The following is a 13,039-nucleotide window of genomic DNA, read 5'->3' as shown; positions in this document are numbered from 1 at the left end:
TGATCCACCTGCCTCAGCCTCCCAAAGTGCTGGGATTACAAACGTGAGCCACCACACGCGGCCAAATCTCTGTGTATTAAAAGTCGAATCTAACTTAAACTTCAATATCAGGCATTCACTTCATTTAGTCAAAATTACTTGAATTTAAGTTTAATTTCTAATTCATCAAATAGCAAAGTTAAAAACAAAAAAAAAGAGCACCCTTTGTTGTGTAGAATCCTTTGAGAAAGGATACAAAGTTCAGTTTGTAATGTATAAATGCAATGTTTTCCAGCTTGTCCCTGAATGTCTGGGTATGAGAGAAAGAAAGGGGTGAGGGGGAAAGAAAAGTGTCAAAGATGTCTCCAAGGTTTTGGCTTGAACCATTAGAACAGAGTTGCCGAACACTGAGAAAGAATATAGAGTTTGAAGCCCAAGAAGGTGGTTTTAAGAGCTAGACTTATCACTTCCTAGCTTTGTAGACCTGAAAAGTCACTTAGCCTTTTGGTACTTGTTTACTTATTTATAGAATGGAAATGTTAACACCTGTTATTATATCAAACAAAACAATGTTGGCAAAAATGTGTTGTAAATCTTAAAAGGCTCAGGTATTACTGTTATCTCAATAACTACAGAGGGACTTTTTTGTTTCATCAACGCCTCTACTTATACTTCCCTCAAAAATACATACAGAAACTCCTTCAGAAACTAACTTACAAAACCAGAAATTTAAAATTCTACATTAAGCATACAAAGCAGTCTTTCTTTTAGGCAGGGCTTTCAGTAAAACTATAAAACACCAATGTAGACAGCAGACAAAACCCAGAGCCTAACCTATAACTAAAAGCCACAAGGGGGGACATGTGCTGCATTTACCCCTTGCTAACGTTCTTGTCATCATCCACCCACTGGATGTGGATGTGCTCCTGGGGTTCCTCCACGTCCGCCTTCCCACAGGTGATGGTGAAGTCCTTCATCTCTCGCAGTGCCTGCCTCAAGGAATCCATGTTCTCTGCAGTAATCTGGACCATAACACCATCTAAGAATCAGTACAAAGCCAAAGGAGAGGCAAATGAAACACATCACCTGGCATCTAGCAAATCCCTCCGAGTTAAATGTAAACCTTAGCTCTGCTTTCCGAAGCTGACTGATACAGAGGTTTTGCACTTTGAGCTGAACCTCTTACTGAAAGTGTTGCGAGAAGCAATGCCAAGATTAAGACACTTGCTTGTTGATTTCACTTCAGACACAACTAAGAATTTCTCCTGAGACTACTTAAGGGGAAAACTTAAACACAGTCACATTCTTCTTCTGGACACACTGAACATTTTGTTCCTACTTTCACTCCTGCATTTATCATCCTCTGATCATATTTATTTGTATGCATCTCCATCTCTCTCACCTTACTATGACTGCCTGGCATAGAGTGAATGCCCAATAAATGTTTGCTAAATAAATCACTGAATAAATTACAGTGGTGGGCTTGGAGATAAATCCATTTATTGACTAGCAAATAAGGCAAACCTACCACAGAGTTTCATATGAGCTACCAGATAACCAACAGATGGTAACTTTTTCAGCTGCTACCTACCTGAGTTGAAGGCAAACACTGAAATTGACAGTAAAAGTTGTCACATGCTGAGCAATTACTCTGCTTCATTGACACATAATGAAATAATTTCTAAAGAGTCTCAATAAAAATTTCATGGTCAGCCAATCACTCCACTGAAACACACAAATGAAATGCAAGACCCAAGAAATTCCCAACCCAGACACATAAACACATAATTTTTAAACACACTGCTTTGAATTGGTAAGGATCTGTGTCTGGTCAATTTATCCTTTTGTTTTGTAAGAGATGACTGCTCAGGTTGGAGTGCAGTGGCTATTCACAGGGACGATCACAATGCACTGCAGCCTCAAGCTCCTGGCCTCACAGGGTCCTCCCACCTCAGCCTCCCAAGTAGCTGGTACTATGGCATATGCCACCATGCCCAGCTCATTTTATAATTTAACAACATTTAAGGGGTGTTTTAAAATCACCTTGTGAAGTCACAATTTCAACTATAGTCAACACTTGATCATATAGGCTTTAACTAGTTGCTTTAGACCAAATGACCGTTTAACTCCTAGATTTTAAGCTGGGTGTGGTGGTTCACACCTATAATCCCAGCACTTCGGGAGGCTGAGCCTGGTGGATCATTTGAGGTCAGGAGTTCAAGACCAGCCTGACCAATATGGTGGAACTCCGTCTCTACTAAAAATACAAAAAAATTAGCTGGGCGTGTTGACGCACAACTGTAATTTTAGCTATTCAGGAGACTGAGGCAGGAGAATCACTTGAGGTAGAAGTTGCAGTGAGCCAAGATTGTGCCACTGTACTCCAGCCTGGGCTACAAGACTCCATCTTAAAAAAAAAAAAACAAAAACTTAGATTTCATAACAATTTATTAACGGCATGTTTCTGTTTTGTAGTCAAGAGTTGTAAATTTTAGTTGTAAAATATTAGTGCACTCTTTCATTCACTGTTTTATTAAATTTACCAAAAGAAGACCAAAGCCAGTATCTATAAATATATGTAAGATTATCTATGTATTTCAATCAACACACTGGAATCCAGCCCTAAGAAAGGACCTATTTTTTTTTTTTTTTTAAAGATAGAGTCTCACTCTGTCACCCAGGCTGGAGTACAATGGCACAATCTCGGCTCACTGCAACCTCTGCTTCCCAGGTTCAAGTGATTCTCCTGCCTCAGCCTCCCAAGTAGCTGGGATTACAGGCATGTGCCACCACGCTCGGCTGTTTTTTGTATTTTTAGTTGAGATGGGGTTTCACCATGTCGGCCAGGCTGGTCTCCAACTCCTGACCTCAAGTGGTCTGCCCCCCACTCGGCCTCCCAAAGTGCTGAGATTACAGGCATGAGCCACCGCACCCGGCCTAAGAAAGGACTGTTTTTACACAGAGCTTTGGAGTGAGCTACCATAAAAATGAAAACCTGTCATCATGTGAGGCAGACTACATTTTCCATAAACGGCCATATCTCCCATCTCATTTTTCTACGATGCTATCTTCCCATTCTCCCATGTAGAAGTGAAGTCTAATTCCCCTCCCTTTTTCCAACACCAGAGTATGGTGGAAATGACACAATATAACTTCAAAGGATGGGTCACAAAAGGCAATGCAGCTTCCACCTTCTTGCTAGAACATTCATGTTTGGAGTCCTGAACCACCACGTAAAAAGTCCAGCTATCCCAATGCTACCAAGCCATGTTAAGGAGTCCCCATGTAAGTACCCCAGTCACCACTCCTAGTCTTTAAATCATCCCAGGCCAGGCCTCAGACGTGTGTGTGAACAAACCTTCATATAATTCTAGCTCCCAGTCATCAGATAACTTCAAGTCATCCCAACTAAGACTCTAAACATCATGAAGCAGGGTTAAGCCATCCCTGCATTGCCCTGTCAAGATTCCTGATCTAGAGGATAAGCAAGCATGATAAAATGGTTGTTTTAAGCCATCTGTTATGAAATAAGAGTAACAAAATCACAACACAATGAATAACCAACAAAATAAACGGTGTGCCAATTAGCCTTTAGTTTAACTTTTGCCAACATATGTGTCATGTCTAATTATAGCACACTAGCAGCAAGCACATCCCATTTTGTACTCCAAATGATGACCACAGCATTCTTGTGGACAGGACAGACTGACTCTCATCTACACATTTAGATATTAATATTTCCACCCAATGATATATTTGAACTCAGACTACATGCCCTCAGGTACCTTATCCCAGAGCTCTGAAAGGGCATCTCCTAGTTTTAATGTCATTGTCACATGGTATCCCTACCACTTATTCCTTTCTTCAGAGAACTAAGCACTCTCATGGCAGTTTTAATTTGCTGAAGAGATTCTACTGAAAAAACAGTAGGAGTCAGACATCTACAGCAGAAGTGTAAAGGATTCCCTTTATGTACATAAGTTCAGTCCTTATTATGAGGACTGAACAATTCATTCTTTACCTTCCACAATACTGGACTTGGCAAGGTATCCAGAAGAGGATTTCAGAGCGCCACTGAACACAAAGAAACTGGCACCAGTCACTAAAACAGCAATAGAAATAGTTTAGTAAGACAGACCCTAAGCTGGAGGAGGGATTGAGAACAATAACAAAATATTTAAAAGTTGAGAATTCCAACCATCATCATACAGGAAATTTAAAAAAATCAAATCTATATTCCACAATAAACATGTAACCAACAATTCCAATGCTGGGAACTAGGTTTTAAGATACACTCCACTCCCCCATTTTGTTTTGTTCTTCCTCTAATTAAGAATCCAAGTATCTTACAAGAAAAGGAATCTTAATGGTTGAGGTCAGGGGGTTGGCAAGCTATAGCCTGCTTGGCCTCTAGCCTGCTTTTGTAAATAAAATTTTATTGAAACACAGCCATGTCCATTCATTTACTTATTGTCTATGGCAGTTTTTGCACTATAATACTAGAGCCAAATAGTTGTTGACAAAAACCACAGCTTGCAAAGTCTAAAATATTTATCATTTGGCCCTTCGCAAAAAAAGTTTGCCACTCCCAATCTAATCCATTGATCTTCAGATTTTTTTAGATCAAATATATTCTGAAGATAGAAATATGGTTGCCAACTATTTTATCTGCTAAGTAATTTTTTTTTTTTTTTTGAGATGGAGTCTCGCTCTGTCACCCAGGCTGAAGTGCAGTGGTGCTATCTCTGCTCACTGCAAGCTCCACCTCCCAGGTTCACACCATTCTCCTGCTTCAGCCTCCTGAGTAGCTGGGACTACAGGTGCCCGCCACCACGCCCGGCTAATTTTTTTGTATTTTTAGTAGAGACGGGGTTTGACCGTGTTAGCCAGAATGGTCTTGATCTGACCTCATGATCCGCCCACCTCGGCCTCCCAAAGTGCTGGGATTACAGGCGTGAGCCACTGCACTCGGCCAAGTAGAGTTATTTTTTAATAAAAGCATCTATTTAAAAGACAAACTCTTTTTACCACTATCTCTTCATAAAAGAAAAAAAAAACCCAGTTACGTTTAGCTTTATGGAAACTTCACTGTACTTTCCTGATTTTTCCAGATCTTACTTAAACTGGACTGGACTAATCCAATTTCCTACCCACTGGCCCAACAATATTTCTTTTTTTTTTTTGAGACAGAGTCTCGCTCTGTCACCCAGTCTGGAGAGCAGTGGCGCATGGTCTCTGCTCACTACAAGCTCCGCCTCCCGGGTTCACGCCATTCTCCTGCCTCAGCCTCCCGAGTAGCTGGGACCACAGGCGCCTGCCACCACGCCCAGCTAATTTTTTGTATTTTTAGTAGAGACGGGGTTTCACCGTGTTAGCCAGGATGGTCTCAATCTCCCGACCTTGTGATCCGCCTGCCTCGGCCTCCCAAAGTGCTGGGATTACAGGTGTGAGCCACCGCGCCCGGCCGGCCCAACAATATTTCTAAGAGGTGGTCATCAAGGTTTTGTTAGAGACTCCTAGTGACAGGAGCCAACAATCATACAAGGCAACCCATTGTACCTCTGGATAACTCCCGGGTTACACACTGTGCTCTCAAATTGAGCCCAAATCTGGCTCCCTATAACTTTCACCCATTGGTGCTAGTTCTGGCCTTTTGTAGCTATAGAGAAGAAGCTCAGCCTTATTTCTACATAATAAAACACCGTAAGAATAGAGATGGTTACCTTTCATCCTCTTCTAATCTCTACCTTTCCAGGTTAAACATTCATACTTTATTCAAGAAGGCTTCCTTTGACCTCCAGATTTCTCACAGGTCTTGAATTATCCTCTGGAGACCCTCTAGTTTTATGACTATATTTTCATTAATGATATACAAAACTTAATTGAATATTCTAGATACAACATGACTAATAGGGAGCATTGTATCCTCAACACCTACCTTATTTTGGATACTGCATTTGAATATACATGTGCTAAGTTCCTTTTATACCTTTACTGAACAATTGATTTTAAAAATATATTGTCTGGCTGCAGTGGCTTGCACCTGTAATCCCAGCACTGAAGCTGAGACAAGTGGATTCACTTGAGGCCAAGAGTTCGAGACCAGCCTGGCCAACATGGTGAAACCCTGTCTCTACTAAAAATATAAAAATTAGCTGGGCGTGGTGGTGCATGCCTATAATCCCAGCTACTCAGGAAGCTGAGGCAGGAGAATCACTTCAATCCAGGAGGCAGAGGTTGCAGTGAGCTGAGATCACACTACCGCACTAGTCTAGCCTGGGCGACAGAGCGAGACTCTGCCTCTATCTGTCTCTCTCTCACTCGCTCGCTGTATATAGATATAGATATATCATATTTCATATCTATATATTATATATAGATAGATCTTGAAGACAGTGACCTACTGTATGCCTAATAGACAAGTGTTTCACAAAACATACGAAGGAACACTGGTTTTGGAGAAACTCTGAGGAAAAAAAGACTTGTGGTTCAAATAAATTTGGGAATAGCTAGATGCTATCTTCCTTTTGAAAAATTAGATTACACATCAGCTTCTTAATGGGTCTATAAAGTCCCATAGTAAAGAAGCCTGTTTAAACTTGTTTAACACACAGCGTTTGTTCTTTTTTTTTTTTTTTTGAGACGGAGTTTCACTCTTGTTGCCTAGGCTAGAGTGCAATGGCGTGATCTTGGCTCACTGCAACCTCCGCCTCCCGGGTTCAAGCAATTCTCCTGCCTCAGACTCCCAAGTAGCTGGGATTACAGGTATGTGCCACCACGCCCTGCTAACTTTTTTGTATGTTTAGTAGAGATGGGGTTTCACCACGTTGGTCAGGCTGGTCTCGAACTCCTGACCTTAGGTGATCCACCCACCTCGGCCTCCCAAAGTGCTGGGATTACAGGCGTGAGCCACCATGCCTAGCTCTTTTTTTTTTTTTTTTTTTTTTTTTTTTTGAGACAGGGTCTTGCTATGTTGTCCAGGCTTGTCTTGAACTCCTTAGCTCAAATGATGCTCTGGCCTTGGCCTCCCAAAGTGCTGAGATTACAGGCATGAGCCACCATGGCTGGCCTAACACAGCGTTTCTTAAATGTATTAAACAAGACTTATTTTTTCATGTGAACAGTTTTTAACACCATAGAGCCTGAGAAAACACTTTGGGTAATGCCTCTTGAGCAATGCTTCTCAAAGTCGAATGTGCACTTGAATCACACAGAGATCTCGTTAAAATGCAAATTTTGATTAGTGAATCTGGGGTGTGGAGACCACATTCTGAATAGCACTGAACCCTCCTTCAGAATCCTGTCAAGTTAATTAGCATTCTGTGGGAATGGTCATCCAACAAGCTTCAAATTTACCTAAACATACTCTCATTATGGGGCCTAGTCTTGCCTTCAAATGCCAGTGCTGGCCCTTGTCAATATCCTAGGGGCATATTTTCTTTTTTTTTTTTTTTTTTTTAATTATTGTAAGTTCTAGGGTACATGTGCACAACATGCAGGTGTGTTACATAAGTATACACATGCCATGTTAGTTTTGCTGCACCCATCAACTCGTCATTTACATTAGGTATTTCTCCTAATGCTATCCCTCTCTCCAAAGGGCATATTTTCAAAACTGTTCCCTCAATAACACATATCCCATTTGCAACTCTGAGTCTGGCCACTTGGGGAGTCAATATAATCCTGAAGAATATGGTTGGAAAGGTTAATTAATTTGTTTGTGGTCACCTATCTGGAAAGTGAATGTTACGGGACTGAGTAATCTAACTGTCCAAGTCCAGTATAATTTTCCATTATCATAATCTCAACCAGCTCAAATGCTCACCTTTTCTGGGCTGATTGTGAATACTGATAGCCTGGGTCTGATAGTTTCCATCATCATTCTGCACACACACAAGATGAGAGTCTGCCTTTTCATTGAAGCAGGCACCTCCTGCCAGGACATGCTCATTGGACTTGTTCATGGCTTTCATCATCTGCAATCAAAGAGATAACCTTATTCTGACAAGAATGGGCATTTTTCTGTCTGACATGGTGCAATTCCATCTTCTCAAAAACAAAACTAACAGAATATTACATATTAAAGTGACAAAAAGGGCCACCAAATAATGAAACAAAGTAAAAAAATCAGTCACCATTAACAAATCAATGTACACAAAAATTCCCTGTACATTTTATAAGCGATTTGTACTATGACCTAATAAGCACATGATACATTTTGCATTCACTTTTTGTCTTATTGCTGCACTGAACTCAAGTAGCTAAAATTAGTTTAGCTAATTGTAGTTTCTCCTATATACTGGATTCTCTGAAGATACATAATCTGAAATTCTAAGTTCAAAAGAATGTCCCATATTTAAGTACATCTGCTTTCTTTTTCAACTTCCAAAGGAGTGAATCTTCCCTCTAAAAACATATGAAATTCAAATTGTTTCTTAATTTTACTAACTTATGTTTGAGATCTTCAATGAAATTAGTTACTAATATTTTGCTTTATTCTTCTCAAAAGATTAACATGATAATTCTGACCTAATCAAAAAAAAAAAATTCATAGGCCACTGTTTTCCATGTAATACTTAAGAACTCACCTTGATGTTAAACTCCAGCCCCTGGCTGAAACAGGTTAATGATAATTTGTTATTTGTTTCTATGAAGAGTTTGGGCCGGGCACGGTGGCTCACGCCTATAATCCCAGCACTTTGGGAGGCCGAGGCAGGCGGATCACGAGGTCAGGAGCCCGAGACCATCCTGGCTAATACGGTGAAACCCCGTCTCTACTAAAAATACAAAAAAATTTAGCTGGGCATGGTGGCAGATGCCTGTTGTCCCAGCTACTCCGGAGGCTGAGGCAGGAGAATGGCTTGCAGTGAGCCGAGATCGCGCCACTGCACTCCAGCCTGGGGACAGAGCAAGACTCTGTCTCAAAAAAAAAATTAAAAAAAATAAAGAGTTTGACACCTTTTTTTTTTTGTTTTGAGACAGGGTCTCTCTTTGTTGCCCAAGCCAGAATGCAGTGGCGCGATCGTGGCTCACTGCAAGCTCCGCCTCCCGGGTTCACGCCATTCTCCTGCCTCAGCCTCCCGAGTAGCTGGGACTACAAGTGCCTGCTACCATGCCTGGCTAATTTTTTTGTATTTTTATAGAGACAGGGTTTCACCGTGTTAGCCAGGATGGTCTCGATCTCCTGACCTCGTGATCCACCCACCTTGGCCTCCCAAAGTGCTGGGATTACAGGCGTGAGCCACTGCGCCCGGCCGACACCTTTTTTTTTTTTAAGAGACAGGAATCTCACTATGTTGTCCAGGCTGGATTCAAGCTCCTTGGCTCAGGTGATCCTCCCACCTCAGCCTCTTGAGTAGCTGGGATTATATAGGCACATGCCACCTAGCCCAGCTCTGGGTTAATGATAATTTGTTTTTATTTCCCATTTTTTCCTTCATGTCATCCCATTTGTCCAACTTTCTGATCTAATCCTTTAAAATTGAGCCTTTAAACATCTAATTGGAAACTTATTTTGTTTTACTCCCCTCTTCCTCCTACAAACTGTAGTGTTGCGGGCCAGGCCCGGTGGCTCATGCCTGTAATCCCAGCACTTTAGGAGGCCGAGGTGGGTGAACTACTTGAGGTCAGGAGTTCAAGACCAGCCTGGCCAACATGGTAAAACCCCATCTCTACTAAAAGTACAAAAAAATTAGGTGGGTGTGGTGGCGGGTGCCTGTAATTCTAGCTACTCGGGAGGCTGAGGCAGGAGAATCACTTGACCCCAAGAGGTGGAGGCTGCAGTGAGCCAAGATTGCGCTACTACACTCCAGCCTGGGCAACACAGGGAGACTCTATCTCAAAATAAAATAAAATAAAAAAGTTGTAGTGCTGTCAGAGTTGTTTGACTCCATCTTGAACAGGGGCTGGGTAAAATGAGGCTGAAACCTGCTGGGCTGCATCACAGGAGGTTGGGCATTCTTAGGATAGGAGGAAAGTACAAGATACTGGTAACAAAGACCCCACTGATAAAAACAGAATGCTGTGAAGAAGCTAGCCAAAACCTGCCAAAACCAAGATGGTGATGAAAGTGACCACTGGAGGTCCTCACTGCTCATTATCGCTAATTATAATGAATTAGCATGCTAAAAGACACTCCCACCCATGCATGACAGTTTACAAATGCCATGGCAATGTCAGGAAGTTACCCTATATGATCTAAAAAGGAAGGAACCCTCAGTTCCAGGAATTCCCCACCCCTTTCCCAGAAAACCCTTTGTTTAGCATATAATCAGGAAATACCGTAAGTATACGCGGTCAGGCAGCCCAGGACACTGCCCTGCCTATGGAGCAGCCATTCTTTTATTCCTTTTTTGAGATGGAGTTTCACTCTTGTTGTCCTGGATGGAGTGCAGTGGCACTATCTCAGATCACCACAACCTCCAGCTCCCAGGTTCAAGCGATTCTCCTGCCTCAGCCTCCCGAGTAGCTGAGATTACTGGCATGTGCCACCACACCTGCTAATTTTGTATTTTTAGTAGAAATGGGGTTTCTCCATGTTGCTCAGGCTGGTCTCGAACTCCCAACCTCAAGTGGTCCGCCCACCTTGGCTTCCAAAGTGCTGGGATTATAGGTGTAAGCCATCGTACCTGGCCTGCTCATTTTTTAACTGGGTTGTCTTTTTTTTTAGAGACTATGGTGCACCCATAGTCTCTAAAATACCACCGTGTTCGCCAGGATGGTCTTGATCTCTGACCTCGTGATCCGCCCACCTCGGCCTCCCAAAGTGCTGGGATTATAGGCATGCGCCACCGCGCCCGGCCGATATGTAAGAATTCTGAAGACCCTTATGAGAGATATGATCTGAAAATATTTTCTCCCATTTTATAGGTCTTTTCATTTTCTTGATAATGTCCTTGGATGCACAAAATTTCTAATTTTTATTAAATTCAATTCATCTATTTTTTTTCTTTTGTTGCTTGTGCTTTTGGTGTCATATCTAATAATCCAATGCCAAATCCAAGGTCATGAAGAATTACTATGTTTTTGTCTAATAGCTTTATGGTTTTAGCTCTTATATTTAGTTTGTTGGTTGATTGTTTTGAGTCAGTTTTTATATATAATGTGAGGTAAGGGTAAGTTTTAAAATTGAGAAGTATAAATCCACCAATTTTGTTCTTCTTTTTTCAAGAATATCCATGAAGGGCTATTCAGGGCCCCTTGCAATTACAGATGATTTGAATATTAGCTTTTCCATTGCTGCAAAAAGGCCATTGAAATTTTGATACGGCTTGCAATGAATAATTTATAGATCACTTTTAATATTGACATCTTAACAATATTAAGTCTTCTAATCCATGGAACATCTTTCCATTTATATAGGTCTTTAATTACTTTCAGCAACGTTTTGTAGTTCTCAGGGTACAAGTCTTTTACTTCCTTGGTTAAATTTACTCCTCGGTATTGTATCAGTACAACTCTAAGGCATCATCATCATCTCTTGGCTTTACTATGCTATAACTCTTCCAAAGCACCAGAGGTATCCAAACTATAATTGAATACTCCTCTTACACTGACATTTATCAACTTCACTAATCCAAACCACTTCTACCCAGGTTTTCCAAAGGTTACTTTGAAATAATTCTTCTGTAAATAGGATGAGTCAGCTAGAAGATTTCTGCTTAGCAAAGCCAACTGACAGACACATTTAGGTTCTCATTTGCAATTTACATTTGTATCACATGAAAGAAACTGAGATGATCACAATTTTAAAGAAATCATTTCTTCCGAATCATTAGGCTAAAGTGGTTTCTAATTTTGTCTACACTAAGCAGACTAAGAAACATTTTCAATCCAGACATTCTGAATAAATTAGCTGGCCTCAAAGGAAATCATTTCCTTGGATGTAAATTACAAGTCCAATGAAAGAAACTTCATATTTCTTTAGAGATAAATGAATACATTTTCTCTTAAAATAATGCTCAGTTACAACAAGAGCAGAGTTTTCAAGATATTCAAAGGACCTTACTGACCATAAAACAAACTTACACTAGTCATATAATGATATAAATACTTGACTATCCATTTTGGTTGTGTTATTCTGCTGTGAATTCAAATTCTGAAATGTTTCTTGTATCTATACCTATTTTCACCATAGTTCAAGGCCTAACTGCCTCTTTTCTGGACATAATGACCTTATAACTGGTTTTCTTACAGTGAATCTCTATCCGTTCTGATTCATCACATACAATGTTTCTGTACTTATCAAAGCACAGCTCTATGTCACATCTTCTCCAGCTTGTCCTCCATTTAGAATCTCAAGCTTCCTATGCTCTAACCCCAGATCAGCTCTCCTGTCTTGCCTCCCTCCTATAGTATCCTTATATACTGCTTCCTGATGGCCTACCATTTCCCATCCCTGAGGCTTTGCATTACTATTTTCTTTTTGGGTTTTTTTTTTCTGAGACAGAGTCTTGCTCTGTTGGCCAGGCTGGAGTGCAGTGGTGTGGTCCTGGCTTACTGCTGCCTCTGCCTCCTGAGTTCATGCGATTCTTCTTCCTCAGCATCCCAAGTAGCTGCGACTACAGGCGCCCGCCACCACGCCGAGCTAATTCTTTGTATTTTTAGTAGAGATGGAGTTTGACCATCTTGGCCAGGCTGGTCTCAAACTCCTGACCTCAAGTCACCCACCCACCTCGGCCTCCCAAAGTGATGGGATCACATGCGTGAGCCATCGCACCCGGCCTACCTTCTCTTTTCTTCTCCCATGTCCAAGCACCTGAAAAAGTCGTCCCCTGAAAATGCCAATTTCAGCTTCAAGACTTTTGTTTGAGACCAAGTCTCCCTCTGTTGCTCAGGCTGGAGTGCAGTGGCACCATCTCGGCTCACTGCAACCTTTTGCCTCCGGGATTCAAGCAATTCTTCTGCCTCAGCCTCCCGAGTAGCTGGGACTTCAGGCACATGCCACCACGCCCACTAATTTTTGTATTTTTAGTAGAGATGGGGTTTCACCATATTAGCCAAGCTGGTTTCGAACTCCTAACCTTGTGATCTGCCCGACTCAGCCTCCCAAAGTGCTAGG

At 41.4% G+C, this 13,039-nt stretch overlaps 1 protein-coding gene across 2 annotated transcripts in view; it reads right to left on the bottom strand.

The window, feature by feature from the left end:
• ZFYVE9 (zinc finger FYVE-type containing 9) overlaps positions 1–13,039 on the bottom strand; it is a 202,904-nt gene that overhangs the window by 8,214 nt on the left and 181,651 nt on the right. For both annotated transcript variants that reach the window (XM_003264425.4, XM_030818798.1), the window contains 3 exons: positions 7,805–7,955; positions 4,001–4,081; positions 856–1,018 (listed from right to left, as the gene is read on the bottom strand). In XM_003264425.4, the coding sequence (XP_003264473.4) occupies positions 856–1,018; positions 4,001–4,081; positions 7,805–7,955 (395 nt within the window). The remainder of the gene's footprint in view (positions 1–855; positions 1,019–4,000; positions 4,082–7,804; positions 7,956–13,039) is intronic.

This window comes from Nomascus leucogenys, chromosome 9 (genome assembly GCF_006542625.1).
Source record: "Nomascus leucogenys isolate Asia chromosome 9, Asia_NLE_v1, whole genome shotgun sequence".
NCBI classification, from domain to species: Eukaryota; Metazoa; Chordata; class Mammalia; order Primates; family Hylobatidae; genus Nomascus; species Nomascus leucogenys.
This window is presented reverse-complemented; position numbering and strand designations above follow the sequence as displayed.